The sequence below is a fragment of the Macaca thibetana genome, chromosome 16, assembly GCF_024542745.1.
Source record: "Macaca thibetana thibetana isolate TM-01 chromosome 16, ASM2454274v1, whole genome shotgun sequence".
In the NCBI taxonomy this organism is placed as follows: domain Eukaryota; kingdom Metazoa; phylum Chordata; class Mammalia; order Primates; family Cercopithecidae; genus Macaca; species Macaca thibetana.
The window spans coordinates 7,060,663-7,077,209 of NC_065593.1; the positions used below are offsets into that span (position 1 = coordinate 7,060,663).

At 44.9% G+C, this 16,547-nt stretch overlaps 1 protein-coding gene across 1 annotated transcript in view; it reads right to left on the minus strand.

Annotated features, from left to right (window-relative positions):
• Positions 1-766: 766 nt before the first annotated feature.
• HS3ST3B1 (heparan sulfate-glucosamine 3-sulfotransferase 3B1) overlaps positions 767-16,547 on the minus strand; it is a 49,397-nt gene continuing 33,616 nt past the window's right edge. Inside the window, exon 2 of the mRNA XM_050762331.1 lies at positions 767-5,172. Coding sequence (XP_050618288.1) covers positions 4,554-5,172 — 619 coding nt within the window. The 3' untranslated portion in view covers positions 767-4,553. The remainder of the gene's footprint in view (positions 5,173-16,547) is intronic.

Below are 16,547 nucleotides of genomic sequence, written 5' to 3' on the forward strand. Positions count from 1 at the left end.
TATAAAAATACAAAAAAATTAGCCGGGTGTGGTGGCGGGCGCCTGTAGTCCCAGCTTCTAGGGAGGCTGAGGCAGGAGAATGGCTTGAACCCGGGAGGCGGCGGAACTTGCAGTGAGCCAGGATCGCGCCACTGCACTCCAGCCTGGGCTACAGAGTGAGACTCCGTCTCAAAAAAAAAAAAAAAAAAAAAAAAAAAAAAAAAAAAAAAAAAGACACAGAAATGCTGCCTCATCTGAGTCCTTTCTGTCTCTGTCTTGCAGATAAGGATCTCCACCTAACAGAAGAACGCTCTGTAAAAGTGAGAAGAGAAGGCACCTATTATCAAAATCCACCCAGCCATAGGAGCTGTGCTCACATTGCACCTGTCGTGTGACATGTGGCTGCCCATGCACACGAACCTGTGGCACTGAAAGACTAGGGCAGGCAGTGGCTTCAGTATTCTTGGAATCCTGTGTCATGGACAGCACTTCCTGGGGGCTGCAGGGAAGCTCCACCGGGGCACATGAGCCCCTCTCACCTATCTTGTCTTCAGAGTCATTTATAAAAAAAAAAAAAAATCCACCCTAAATGCTTGTGGATTAGTTGTATATTGGATTGCACCCTTTAAAATCTGAAAGATCAGCCAGCCCTCAGAATGACTGTGTGTGTGTGTGTGTGTGTGTGTGTGTGTGTGTAAGTGCGCATGCGCGCACGTGGGATTATTAAATAAAACATTGCTACCTTGTCTTTCTGAAATACTTAAGAAGACATAAAGGTACCCACATGTTGGCAAAATATATTTTATTTGTTCATACAAAGAAATAGTATGAATTACCAGAATTTCATTTGCCTAGAAACATCTTTCTCTGTGTAAAATTAATTTGTGTCATACATAGGACAAAATACTTGATTTAATTTTTTGTACATATTGGCTATCCTAACATCCAAGTTATCAAAGACATACTGCTAGAATTTGCACAGTATTTTAGATTACTGGGTTGAATGAGACTCAGTGATAAATTAATGTCACAAAAGTGAAAAACCATCTAACCACACCTTTTAAGTTTTATTGGCCATCCTCTTGACAAGCTGAAAAGAAAAGTCACATTAGCTTCTGTGTCAGCGTCTTAGATATGTACTGTTTCTAGTATACTGGAACCTTCCATTATCCTTTTTTACAAAAATATCCTGGCAGGATCTGAAACTGTTTCTCCAAATGTCTAAAATGTATCTGTCACTCAAAATGACCCCCAAAGAGAATCCTGGGAAGAAAACAATTTCTCCTCCTCCGTCATCCAATTAACTATTTATTAAACAGTCACTACACTTAAAATACCTTTCCAGGTACCACCTACTAAGTTAACAGACTACTGTTCAAACACCGCAAAGAAAGCATGAACTAGATAGAAACAAGAAAAACCTCCCAATTTTTTTTTGGTTGAACTTTTTGTTTGTTTTTAAATGAGAAAAGAAACAAAACTGAGGAAAAAAAACCAAAGTATTCCAATGAATATCAGAGCTTTTCCTGTAAATTGGAGGAAGCCCAAAACACATGCCAGGACAAATTGCCGAAACAGAAAAGGGTGTTTTGTCTTCTGGTAGCTAAAAAGTTAAGCTTGGTGGTCTTGCAGATTGCTAGAACAGGGAGAAATCTAAGGCTTACGTTACCTAACTTCCGCAGTAGGAAGATGACCGTCAGATGACGGGGTGCAAGCTCCGGCAGATGCTGCCACCAGATCTGTCAGGAACTTTAAGCCATCAGACCCTTATGAGGAGATGTACATGATGCTTGATTTGTCTTACATAGAAAAACTTGCTGTATTCCATCCGTACTAATTATGGACATCTGTTGGAATTCAAGGATTTGACCCAGAATAGAATTTTGACTCACTTCAGTGTTCTTGACTAAATGACCCTCCTTCTACCAGAAAATTTCCTGTTTCAGTTTTAAGGCAGGGAATAAAGAATGTAATAAAACATCGTCCAGCTTGGAAAGAGGGCGGGGCCCTGAAGGGGAGGGAAAAGCTCCTGCGTGTTTTCCTATGGCTTTGTTGCATACTCTTCTCTCAACTCTTCCGTAGTTCCACATCGACAGCCACATTAGACCATCCGAGTGGTCAGAAATTAGACAGGGCAAGACCAGGTAAAAGACTTGGATACTGCCTTTTACTTCAAGCCAAGTTATGCTGTAAACTGAAAAGAGGTGTTCTCAGTTTGATTTCAAATAAATGAAAAAATGCATGACCAATTAGCACCCTTTTGCAGGTGTTTTTCACACCCACTCATCAAGAAGGCAGAACCACACTATGATTCGGGTATTTCCCTAAGTGCAGGTCCCACATTACTTTCTGGAGACAGTGGAAAAGCTAAGAAATGGATATAGCATTGGAGAACAGGGAGAAACCTGACATGCGCAGATCCCCCATGAGCTTCCTCCAAAACAGAACCTACACAATGATGGTTTGGCTGCTAAGTGTAAGCTAGTTAGATGTAGGCTAAAACTTTTGGGCAAATACAAACCGGATTTTCAAGACATCACTTAAAGACCAGTGACATCTCTGATCAATTTCCAAAAATGAATTATCTTTTCCTCTTTTCATACAATGTTTCTTACACTATCAGGCAAGTGATCCCATACAACATACAGAAGTGTCCTTTGTAACTATCCCATCCCAACCATTTTGACAATATGTCTATCTTCCCACATATTCCTTGATGGAAGTATAACTGAAATCACAATCCTTTTACGGTAGAGGCATTCTGGTTTAAAAGGTTTAAAAAACTGAGGTTAAATTAAACATGTCATTATGTGATATTGCTATATGTTTAACCAACTGCCCCTGTATTACTATATGGCTACTCAATTGCCACTATATTGCTATCTGGTTACCCAACTGTTATAAACCAACAGAGAAGCATGGGGAGAGCATTCTGCACATCAGTGACAGTGCTGCTAACCCTTCTGTCAAGACCTGGCTAAAACAAGGGACAGCTGTATGAGCATCAGGCTCAAGGGTTTACAGGCAACATGGGGCCAGCTTTCCCAACCTTTTTTTTTTTTTTTTTTTTTTTTTTTTTTTTTTTACAAGGGCCACTCTTCGTTGTTGCTGTTTGGCCACTGGCTACCACCCATATTATCACTCTGAGAGATCACTCTGAGATGAGCTAGGAATTCCAAAGACACATCAAGCTGAGGTGTCAGACTCCCTTCCTCGGCCAGGCTGCCTGTCCTTTTGAGGCCTTTGTCCTTTCTGCCTATTGAGGCTGTGAGCCTGCTGCCCAACACTGGCTGGCTCTGTACCTAGCAGCACCTTGGTAGACACTGATGCCGAGGGACACAGCTGACCCCTCTGAGTCTCGACACCCAGCGCCCTTGGTTTGTGCCGGCGGCTCTGCTAGCCTACGGGATTCTTTGGTGTGTCAAAGCAGAACCGTCTGCCTGGGGAATGCGGCATGGTGTAGTTTCATGCAAATTAAAGGAGATCATCTTGATTTCTAAAGCAGCACCCAAGCATCTCACACATGTGACCTTGGAAAGAAGGGGCAACAATCTGCATACACTTCACACTGGTTAATGAACCAGGGAATGGGGCAGAGGAGGATACAGGGCCATCCTTTAAAAATCAAAAGCTGAAGTCAATGGACCCTAGCAATCTGACTCTAAAAGGATGTGGATAGCGGGCGCAGTGGCTCACGCCTGTAATCCCAGCACTTTGGGAGGCCAAGGCAGGCGGATCACCTGAGGTCGGGAGTTCGAGATCAGCCTGACCAACATGGAGAAACCCTGTCTCTACTAAAAATACAAAATTAGCCGGGCGTGGTGGTGCATGCCTGTAATCCCAACTATTTGGGAGGTTGAGACAGGAGAATTGCTTGAACCAGGAGGCGGAAGTTGTGGTTAGGCCACATTGAGCCATTGCACTCCAGCCTGGGCAACAAGAATAAGACTCCATCTCCAAAAAAAAAAAAATAAAATAAAATAAAAAAGGATGTGGATGTCCTTGTAAAGGGAGTGAGAGATTCCTCCATGTACTGAATGGAGGTGGGGACAGAACCCTAGCCCTGTGGCTTTCGGGCTACATCACTGGACCTACATCTGCAAGGAGGCTGTGACATGAGGTCTGCCCTTCAGAATACAGCCCTGTTGAGGCAGCTCAGCGTTCCTAGGAGGTACATAGGCAAGAAGAGACAGGGAAGCTGGAATGGGAGACCCAAGACAAGACAAGGAGGCAGCAACTGGAGAACTCAGACGGTGACTGAAGGCTGAATACCCGTAACAACAAAAATCTCAAGTTGTGCTTTTCTTTGTTTTAAATATAACAGGTAGGGGAGAAGAAAGAAATGGAAGCACCATCAATTGTGAGGAAGAGAACAAAATTTTAGAGTTAAACACTTTGGAATGTTAACAGATTATGAAGCTAACTCTCTCAAGAGTGTGGCTAGGCAGCTTAGTGAATTAATTGCTTATGAATTAACAATAAATTATTATAAAATAGATTTCTGTACATTTTACATACATATAATCTCTGTCAATAGATAAGCCACGTGGGTAAGGTACACAGCCCTGGTCTGTTCAATCCCAGCCAAAGTCGTGCCCGGTCATCTGGTAGAACTTGAGGTTGAAAGGCCGGTAGAACTCGCGCAGCCTGCGCACCACCTCGCGGTCGATCTCAGGGTGGGTCCTGCCCTTGGTCTTGCCCAGGCAGTGGGGCCGGCTGCTGCCCTCCGCCTTCTTCAGGCAGGGGAAGCCCTTGGTCTTGTTGAAGTAGAAGTGCTTGTCCGTGATGATCCGCTTGAGGCCCAGGAAGTCCTGTACGCGGCCCAGCTCGCCGGCCGGGTCGCTGATGAGCCGCTCGCCGCTCACGAAGAGCATCTGGCGGATGGGGAAGTGGCGCAGCCAATGCTCCAGGTGCTTGGCGTAGATGCCGATCTGGATGGCGCTCCACGACGTGTCGATGAGGCCCGTCGTCCTGTTTTTGAACGTCAAGCTCTCGAAGGTGGGGATGTCGGGCCGCTTGGACAGCGTCTGTGTGTAGTCCGAGATGGCCCTGGTCACCGGGTCCCGCACCACCACGATGAGCTTGGTGTCCTTGGACATGGCCGAGATGCGCGCGGGCGCCTCCCGCGTGACGAAGTAACTGGGCGTCTTCTCCATGGTGATCTGCCCGTCCAGGGTTCTGGGCATCAGGTCCCTAAGAAAAGCAAGCAAACAAACCGGGGTCAGAAGGTGACGCCTCTCTGGCCACAAGTCTTAAGGTCACCACTTCTAATCCCAGCTCCCTCTTATTTCTGGAAGCAGTGGTAGAAACATGTAAAAATGCAAGTGGAACTTTAGAGATGAAAGGTACATTAGCATCCCATCTGGTGTGGAGGGCAGGTACCATCTACCGGAAACATGAAGGCCCCTTCACCAAGGTTGAAAGAGCAAGCTACCTGTTTCTCTAAAATCCTCTTGTGGGTATAACCTTCCCTTATTTTCGCAGCTTTCAGATTGCCCCAAGCATCTCGTGCCAAAATACAAAAGCCTTTGGCCTCTGGTAAGTGCCTTTCCTAAAAATATAGCACCCAGGATTCCCAGAGATTTCACTGTCCATGAGTCCTGCCGCTAGTCCGCCTTCCCACACTTGCCAAACCCAGGCAAATGTGCCGTGGACACCGGAAGGAAACATCCCTTGGGTCCAGCCCAGTTGTTCCAGCTTTGTCACAGTGACTGCTGACAAAGCCTTTACCCCGCAAAGCAACAAAGCACACAGCAGTCAAAACATTTGGTGACATCAGGTAAGTAAACTGATACAAACATGCCACGAGAAAATTCCCAAGACACAATTCTAGAAACCTCCAAAAATACTTTAGAGGGGGTACTATGCTCACGGCCTGGGTGACGGGATCAATGGTACCCCAAATATCAGCATCACGCAATATACCCACTTAACAAATACCTGCATATGTATCCCCTGAATCTAAAACAAAAGTTGAAATTATAAAACAACAACAACAACAACAACAAAAACGCGCTGGGCACAGTGGCTTACGCCATTAATCCCAGCACTTTGGGAGGGGGAGGCCGGCAGATCACCTGAGGTCAGGAGACCGAGACCAGCCTGGACAAAATGGCAAAACCCCGTTTCTACTAAAAACTAAAAATAAATTATCCGGGCGTGGTGGTGCATGTCTGTAATCCTAGCTACTTGGGAGGCTGAGCAGGAGAATTGCTGGAACCAGGGAAGCGGAGGTTGCAGTGCGTCGAGATGGTGCTATTGCACTCCCGCCTGGGCAACAAGAGCGAAACTCCGTCTCAAAAAAAAAGAAAAAAAGGCTGGGCACGGCGGCTCACGCCTGCAATCCCAACACTTTGGGAGGCCGAGATGGGCGGATCACGAGGTCAAGAGATAGAGACCATCTTGCCTCACACGATGAAACCCCATCTCTACTAAAAAAGCAAAAAAATTAGCCAGGCGTGGTGGCGGGCGCCTGTAGTCCCAGGCTAAGGCAGGAGAACGGCGTGAACCTGGGAGGCGTGAACCTGGGAGGCGTGAACCTGGGAGGCGGAGCTTGCAGAGGCGTGAACCTGGGAGGCGTGAACCTGGGAGGCGGAGCTTGCAGTGAACTGAAATGGCGCCACTGCACTCCAGCCTGGGTGACAGAGTGAGACTCCCTCTCAGAAAAAAAAAAAAAAAAAAAAAAAAAAAAAAGAAACAAATTAAATGAGCTTAGATCCAGCAATCCCATTTCTGGATATATATATATATATATATACAAAGGAATTGAAATTGGTATGTCAAAGAAATATCTGCATTTCCCTGTTCGTTTTATAATAGCATTATTCAAAATTGACAAGATATGGAAGCCACTTAAGTATCTATCAACGGAGAATAGATTTTTTAAGTGTAGTATATATGCACAATGAAATATTATACAACCTTTAAAAAGAAGGAAATTCTGTCATTTGCAATAACATGAATGCAACTGTAAGACATTATGTTAAGTGAAATAAATCAGCACAGAAAGACAATACTGTGTTATCTCATTTATATGTAGAATCTAAAAAAGTTGGTCTCACAGAAAGAGAGTAAAAATGTGGTTACCAGCGGCTGGTTGGGGGATTAAAGGGAAGATGATGAAAGACAAGATGTTGATCAAGGGGTTCTAAGTTTCAGTTAGACTGGAGAAATAAGTTGTAGTGATCTATTTCACTGCACAGTGACCACAGTTAATAATAATGTATTGTGTATTTCAAAACTTCTACAAAAACAGATTTTCAAGTTTACCACACACAAAAAATGATAAGTTGGTGAGGTGATGGATATGTTGATTTGCTTGATTGAATCTTTCTTTTTTTTTTTGAGACGGAATCTCGCTCCGTCACCCAGGCTAGAGTGCAGTGGCATGGTCTCGGCTCACTGCAACTTCTGTCTCTCAGGTTCAAGCAATTCTCCTGCCTCAATCTCCTGAGTAGCTGGGACTACAGGCGCCCACAACCACGCCCAGCTAATTATTGTATTTTTAGTAGAGACGGGGTTTCACCAAGTTGGCCAGGATGGTCTCGATCTCCTGACCTTGTGATCTACCTGCCTCGGCCTCCCAAAGTGCTAGGATTAAAGGTGTGAGCCACTGCTCTTGGCCATTGATTAAACCTTTCTGGAATGTAAACGTAGATCAAAATATCATCTTGTACCCCCAAAGTATGCACAATTATTTATTACAAATAATTTTTTTAAAAAAGGAAAAAAATTAAATGAAAGTCATAAAGCTGACTCAGTTTAGCTTAAATTAGCTCCTTAAATTAGTTAAGGAATTTGGGCTCTAAAGTCAGACTGCCTAGGTTTAAATCCTGACTCTACCACTTATAAGTTATGTCACTTTGAATAAGTTATTTAACTTTTCTGGACTTCTTTTTCTCGTCCACAAAAATGGAGCTACCAATACGTATTCATGGAAGTTTAATGAGGATTAAACAATTAATCATTATAATATGATTAGAACACACCTGACATATGGAATATACTTGACAAATATCAGCCACTACTACTGTCATTATTATTATCGTTATTAAGTTGCTCAATACACAGTTTATGGCATGTGATAGAACCAAAATTCAGCATATGTGCATAAGTGCTAGCGTGTATGCATCAAAAGGAGGTGTGTAATCTAAGTGGATACTAAGCTTTGGCCACAGATCTACAATCAGGCAAGTTATTATTTACAAGTCGGATCATTTATTGTGTGCCTGCGATTATTCTAGATATCACGTTAGCGGCTATATCATCTATTAGCTATCTACTATGGAATAGAGATTTCTGATTGATTCCTGCCTAGGCACAGGAATTAAAGGGGAAAAAAAAAAGACAATTTCCACATTATTTTTGACCAAATATTTACCTCTCAGTAAGGCATTCTAAGCTTCAAGCCATCTTAATCCACAGAGACCACAATTGCCCTGTCTAGCACTGATAGGGAAACAACAGAAACTTTATCACAGGAGACAGAAAAGGCAATTCTCTAGAGGGCAGGCACTCCTTCTTCCGGACTGCCAACAGGGAGTTTGAAGAAGGGTGCTTTTCCCTTAAGGAAGATTGCGCAGCAGCACTGCAGTCAGCCTTGGTTTAAGCTAAAGCTGGATTGACCCACTTTGCCCATTAACCACTTAAATTAATGTAGCAGTGTCATCAGCCTAATGTGGTTGAGGATTAGAGAGAGTCTCGGCTCGCAACTTATTTTGCATTTGACCAAAAAGCAGGTCAAGTCAGATAAAGCCCAACTTCTTTTTCCTCTGTGTTAAACCATCTGCAACTAGACAGTTTACAAGAGGTTAATATTCAGAATCAAAGCATTATCACCACGATTGAAGGAATATACCAAACCCCAGGGTTCTTCAGGGCCGTTGCAGAGAAGGGGGTTTAGGGGCATACTCGGTGTCAGTCTGACCTAGCATGGGCTTGGAAGTCAGGCCACCAAGTTTGACTCTCAGCACCTCCATTTACTAAGGTGTGTGACCCTGGGGGATACATCACTTAATCTGTTCATGCTGCAGTTTTCTCATCTGAATTTAAAAAAAAAAAAAAAAAAAAAAAAAGATGATGTTTGCCTCCCAGGGCTTTTGAAAGAACTGCAAAGTTAGCTTTGGTACCCAGCCTGGTACCTAGTAGGCTGTTAGAAAAATGTTATCAATTATCTTCTGTTGACAGGATCTTGGAAAGGATGTAAGGAAGCAAGGTTTTTGCGCAGGGGACTTGTCACTCATTCAGTTCTACCCCACAGTGGGGCAATGAGGGAGGTTTGGCTCCTGGAAGAGGCTAAGTGCAGGAATGCTGGATTCTGCTTTCAGCCTGCCTGGGGTCCACAACCTTCCCTGAACTCTGCAGCTGGAATTTCCTCACTGGCCCTAAAGAAGGGTTTGTCAGTAGCTGAACAGAATGCTAAATTGGCAATTGTGTATAAGAAACCACATAATAAAGCTAGTAAAAAGGAAATGAGAGATCAACCATAAATAAAGATTCCCTGAGCTGTGGGCAGATTTACTGTGCTCGACCGCCTGCTGGTCCCCTCAACCATATAAGAGCCCCTCTCCCCAGGACAGTCTGGTGTTTGTCTACATGTGTCAGAAAGCACTCAAGGAGTCTCAGAATTTATTTTGATTATTGTGAAAGTAACCGAGCCAGGGGAACTACTGCTGTGACAGAGACTTCTAAGCCCTTGTCCAGTGGAGGCTCTGGGGCTGCGCTCCCCTCAGCATACCTGGGTGCAGACAAGCAGTGGCTGAGAAGTGAGATCCACAACAGAATTTATCATTTTGGCAAATGCCTCCTGAGCCCTCTCCAAAGGCTTCCTGGGACACATCTGTAGTAGGCGCTGGGCTCAGACCCTGGCATCTCCCAGCATGCCCCTGTGGATCCATCTGTTACAGAAAAAAATTACTCAGCCGGGCTCGGTGGCTCACGCCTGGAATCCCAGCACTTTAGGAGGCCGAGGTCCACTTGAGGTCAGGAGTTCGAGACCAGCCTGGCCAACATGGTGAAACCCCATCTCTCCTAAAAATACAAAATGAGCTGAGCATGGTGGCACACATGCCTGTAATCCTGGCTACTCGGGAGGCTGAGACAGGAGAATCTCTTGAGCCTGGGAGGCGGAGGTTGCAGTGAGCTGAGATTGCGCCACGGCACTCCAGCCTGGGCAACAGGGCGAGACTCTGTCTCAAAAGAAAAAAAAAAAGAAAAAATTAGTCAATCACGCTTGTTAAATCACAGTAGCAAAGACTTTATTCAGGACCATCGTGATAGGTATAGAGACCCACTGCAATGGAGTCTTGCAGTGACGGGGAGACAGACTGGCCTCAACTCAGAACACAGCATGGGCAAGCGGGGTTTATAACCAAGGATCAGGGTGGAGTCAGTGGGTAGAAAATTACTACGAGGTGCCATGAGGGATAAGGGAAATTCTGGCTAAACCGATCTAATGGGACTCTCTCTGAAGATAGGCCAAAGTGACCAGATATCACCTGGGGGCTGGTGGAGGCTGAGGAACCTGATAAGATATCAAGGGTGAGGAGTTCATGCTAAAATGACTTATCAGGGGCCTTTGCTAAGACTGGGTTTTACAAGGAAGTGCACAGGAGGTCCTGGGAGAAGGTTCAGGAGGCAGACTGAAGTTTGGTCAAGCAAAGAACCTTTGTCACACCAAGTGAGAAGCATGGCAGGTCTGAGAAGTGTGTGAACGGCTCCTGGCACAGACCCATCCAGGCAAGTCCCCCTTTGCCCCTTTGGCTGCTCTTCTTCCGCCACCCTCACCCCACCACCACGCAGTCCTGGAGTCAAGTTCTTTCCATTCACTAACTGGGCACACCTTCCTCTTCCTCCGCCCCTCCTCTAGGCACGCTTTCCTGCCCTCACTCTCAGAAACCTCTCTGATCTCAACAGTGGCACAGAGAAGAAAGGATAAGGATGTGGCCGAGGGTGAGACCCCCTCACATGGAATCTGCGTGCCCATCCCAGCAACCTCAGCAGCCTGTCCAGCCCCAGGCTGGCCCCCACAGTGAGCATATGATGCAGGTTAATTGAGTCACTCATTATGAAAGCCAGTTTCTCAAAGGGATAGTCAGAGCTCATAATTATATAGCGCGAACTTTCACCTGCTTTATCACCTACTTTAGCGCCTTTGTGGTAGTTACTGTAATCTCCAATTCAAATGAAGACACTGAGTCTAAAGGAGAGAGGGTGACTCGCTTGGAGATGGGTCACCAGCTGCAGGTCAGAGAATTGGGATGTGTAGTCAGCTCTCCTGATGGGCCTCCTTCCATTCATGATGATCCTCTCTCTTTAACACACCTTTGCTTCTTCTTAATATGATTTAGAACATGTAGAGCTACACACCTGTCCTCTCTTTAAATAGATTTCTGTATTTTTTTCTTTCATTCATAGATTAGTAGCCTAATCGGTATTTCAGTGCTAATCAGATCACTGCCGATCATAACTGTTCAAACAGGCCTCCAATTTCGAAACAATAAGGTTCTTTGGTTTACATGTTCCCATTGTTAACTGCCTTCTATGGGGCCTGGAAAATGACCAATCATTGCAACAGCACCTCCTCTCCAGCAACGCTGCCTTACCTCTTCTTCCCCTCTTTACCGCGTGGGCAGGAACGGATAGCTTTTTGAAAAGCACATAAATCTGGCACATATCACTAATAGACGTTTGTGAGGCCGATGGGGCTAGACAGCATCTCCAGTCCAAAGCTAAGGAAGACACAATGCTCACAGCCCACAACAGTATTCCTTGGGACGAGCCTAGGAGATACTATCCAGATATGTGTGCCCACATGAACACAGGGTGACGGAACCCAAGAAAGATCCTACTTCTTCAATTAAACCTAAGGGCAAAGCAGGCTTGTCACCCCATTAAGGTTTGGGGATGACAAGCACAGTGAACTTCCAGGACCACCAGTGGCCTCAAAAAACTGGGCCATAGTGCATGATTCTGAGAACCAGGAGGATTTGGAGTATTTCAGGCTTTCAATTTGTTTAAGGATATTTCAAGAAAGGTATTAAGCCAGGCTGGGTGTGGTGGCTCACGCCTGTAATCCCAGCACTATGGGAGGCCGAGGCAGCTAGATCACCTGAGGTCAGGAGTTTGAGACCAGACTGGCCAACATGGTGAAACCTCATCTCTAGTAAAAATACAAAAATTAGCCAGGCGTAGCGGCTCCCACCTGTAATCCCAGCTACTTGGGAGGCTGAGGCAGGAGAATCACTTGAACCTGAGAGGTGGAGGTTGCAGTGAGCCGAGATGGTGCCATTGCACTCCAGCCTGGGCAACAAGAGCAAAACCGCGTCTCAAAAAACAAACAAAAACAAAGAAAGGTATATAGGCCGGGCGCGGTGGCTCACGCCTGTAATCCCAGCACTTTGGGAGGCCAAGGTGGTCGGATCACAAGGTCAGGAGACCGAGACCATCCTGGCCAACATGGTGAAACCCCATCTCTACTAAAATAAAAAAATTAGCCGGGCATGGTGGCGTGCACCTGTAGTCCCAGTTACTCAGGAGGCTGAGGCAGGGGAAATCATTTGAACCCGAGAGGTGGAGGTTGCAGTGAGGTGAGATTGCACCACTGCACTCCAGCCTGGTGACAGAACAAGACTCTGTCTCAAAAAAAAAAAAAAGGTATATGCCACCTCTGTGGCACTCAGTTTCATCCTAGTTGCATTTTATTTTATTTTATTTTTTATTTTTATTTTTATTTTTTGAGACGGAGTCTTGCTCTGTCACCCAGGCTGGAGTGCAGTGGCCAGATCTCAGCTCACTGCAAGCTCCGCCTCCCGGGTTCACGCCATTCTCTTGCTTCATGTTAGCCAGGATGGTCTCGATCTCCTGACCTCGCGATCCGCCCGTCTCAGCCTCCCAAAGTGCTGAGATTACAGGCTTGAGCCACGGTGCCCGGCCCTTAGTTGCATTTTAAATCATGCAGGGTGCTTTCAACCAGCATTAAATGTCTGGTCCCTCCCCACACCCATTGAATCAGGCCCTGGATGGGTGGGGCTTCAACATGGGATTATTTTAGATGATTCTAATGTGCAACCAGGACTGGAAACCATTATGCTGTGGTATCTGTGGGCCTGGAACTTGTCACGATCTAGTCATTTATTCTGCTGATATTCATGTGCGCCTAAGTGGAGGTACTATGTGGGTATAGAGGTCCACCACTGTGGGGGAAAAAAGTGAGAAAACAACATTGTCAGCAGAACTGAAACTTGTTCAGCTAATCCAAGACTAGCTATTTGAGTCAAGGCTAGAGGAGTGAGGGTCACACGCTCAGATGCCTGTAGACCACCTCCCAGGGCCAGTGAGGGCTTGTGTCCTGATGGTCTACAAACTGCAGAGAAAAGAAAAGCATTCCAATCAGGCAGGCCAAGTGCGATGGCTCACGCCTGTAATCCCAGCACTGTGGGAGGCTGAGGCGGGCAGATCACCTGAGGCCAGGGGTTCGAGACTAGCCTGGCCAACATGACAAAACCCCATTTCTACTAAAAATACAAAAAAAAAAAAAAAAATTAGCCAGGCATGGTGGTGGGCTCCTGTATTCCCAGCTACTCAGGAGGTTGAGGCAGGAGAATCACTTGAACCTAGGAGACGGAGGTTGCAGTGAGCTGAAATCGTGCTACTGCACTCCAGCCTGGGTGATGGAGCGAGACTCCATCTAAAAAAAAAAAAAAATCCAATCAGCCTAAGATACTTGTTGCCCCTAAACACACACTCACACCCCTCTGAGAGTTGGTTAGCCAATAGGAATCAGGCTACCAGTAAAACAAAACAAATGAAAGGAAACTAGAAGAAAGATAAGTCCACGTCTACTGGTGTGATAAAGAAAAGCTAACAGAGGTATCTAATTCTTTCATCATCAATAGTTAAATAATATTACACTAAGCAGAAGAAAGACAGGTAAAGAATAATACTAGTATTAAATTGTCTAATTTATGCTTGTATAAGAGTTTGTGGCTGCAAATTAAACTCCGTGCTCTTTTAGAGTGTGTAAGTGCACTCTGCCTCTCGCCGTGGGACGCCTCAAGCAGCCTCAGGACTCAACAGAGTCTCCACCAGCAAGAAAGCCCTCACCAGATGTGTCCCTGAAATCTTGGTCTTGTCAGCCTCCAGAACTGTAAGAAATAAATTCCTTTCTTTATATAAAAAAGGAAAGAAAGAAAGGACAGAAGGAAGGAAAAGGAAAGGAAGGCACTAAGTTCTCCTTTAAAAGAAAAAAATTCCATGAAAGTAAGATGAATTCATGGCATAAATTCTCGTTTTCCTTTTTCCCAATCTTGAGGCAGGATGCTCAGAATCACGTTTGAGGATTTAGAATTTCCATCCGCAGTGGGAGATAGCCTCTGCTCCTTGCCTTTCCTCTCCAGAATAGAGAGGTCAGCCGAGAAGATGAGCCGACTTCCTGTCAAATCAGTTTCCCACTGGGGAACGGCGGTCCCAGGGCTTTGGAGAAACACGAGACTTTACCACTAAAGCATCCCAGCTTTTGCTGGGGCTCTTAAATACTGCAGCTAGAAATGGACTATTAAAAACCAACCTTGAAGGCTAAAGGCGTAGGAAATTAAAATGAACCAGAGTGGTTCTAAAAAGCCCTGTAATTCTGATGTTACCCAGTACCAAATGTTGCCCTAATTTCTTCTTCTACTTCTTCCTTTCCTCGGGTGATATCCCTCCTCCTATAGCCCAGCAATTGAAGTTACTGTTTGAACTGGTAAATTACACAACAATAAAAAAAGAAGATTATTGAAATGGGCGTAACCTAACTCACAACAGGCAAACAGATGCCTGGAAATTTATGTAAAACAGATGATGGAAGTTAATGTGCTTCAGAGAGGAGAGCAAGCTGCAGCCCACATTGAGTGGGGGTAGGCCCAGTTTTCCAAACCAATTGAGGAAAACTGGGAAGAGCAAAGGAAACCTTCACCCCACCCACTTCTCCTGGCCCGTTAGGAAAATGACTTCCTTGTTTAGTCACAGAAATACCCCATGTTTTCTGAATTCCAACAAAGATTCTTTTTCTTTTTTTAAACATACTTTTTAACTTATATAGAATGAAAATCATTCTTGGTGTCCAGTTCCAATAATTTTGACAAATGCATAGAATTATGTAACCACCACTATCACCAAGAGGGAGAACAATTCTAGCATTTCCCAAAATCCACTTATTCAGCCTCTTCCAATGAAGATTTTACAAGTTCCCTTTGAAAGGGCCAAAGGTTGCCCAAATCCTTGTTTTGACACTGCTTTGGGGAAAATATTGATTGAAATGAAAAAATGGTCAGTAGAGACATAGAAAATTTTTTTCCTTTTTCTTTTCTTTGTTTTTTTTTTTTTTTTGAGATGGAGTCTTGCTCTGTTGCCCCGGCTGGAGTGCAGTGGTGCAATCTCGGCTTTCTGCAACCTACGCCTCCTGGGTTCAAGCGATTCTCCTGCCTCAACTTCCAGAGTAGCTGAGATTACAGGTGTCTGCCACCATGCCCAGCTAATTTTTGTATTTTTAGTAGAGATGGGGTTTCATCATGTTGGACAGGCTGGTGTCAAACTCCTGACCTCAAGTGATCCACCCACCTTGGCCTCCCAAAATGTTGGGATTACAGGCATGAGCCACTGCATCTGGCCAAATCTTCATATAACTGATATATTTACTGTTTTTTTTTCTTTAAAGACAAGCTATTTTTGTGAAGATACCTGCTCCTAATCGGCATGTCCCAGTGGTTACTTTCCTGGGCTTCAGCTTCCTCATCTGTAAAATTAGCTCAGCAGTGGAGTCTCCAGAGGTTCTGCCCATTCTGATAAACTGTTCTCACACCAATCCCAAGAGCTTCAGCTTTTCTGGGCCTTTCTGGGCCTCAGCTTCCTCATTTATAAAATTAGTTCAGCAGTGGAATCTGCAGAGGGTCTGCCCATTCTGATAAACTGTTCTCACACCAATCCCAAGAGCACGGGACAGGAAATTGTGACGTCACATCCGCTTTACCTTCCAGGAAGCCCAGGTCCAGCCTCTGAGAAGTCACAACTCAAAAATGTGACAAAGAGAAATCTTTACAAACACAAGAATCAAGATTTCTAGGAAGGCTATGTTTCCCCCCTCCCCACTCCAAAGCAAAACTTGTTCCTAGCATCTACACAGCCACAAATCTGTCTAGGAAATAAGGATGCCTCCTTAAAAAGAGCAAAGGAAATAGAGAGCACAGGTTTTTCAGTGCCTGATAAACCGACCAGCATCAGCAGCTAAACTCAAAAAGAAAACACTGGGATCCTGGGGGTTGGGTGAAGGGCAAAAAGAGATGATTCAGAGAATATTTTAGGGCAGTGAAACTATCCTGCAGGAAAATAACATGTAGGTTCCATGTCATTATACGTATGTCCAAACCCATAGACTATGCAACACCACCAGTGAACCCCAGTGTAAACTATGAACTTTGGGTGATAATGAGATGCCAATGTAGGTTCATCTATTGTATCACTTTGGTAGGAAATATTGATAATGGGTGAGTTTATGCATGTTGGGGGTGAGTAGGAGTATATAAGAAATCCCT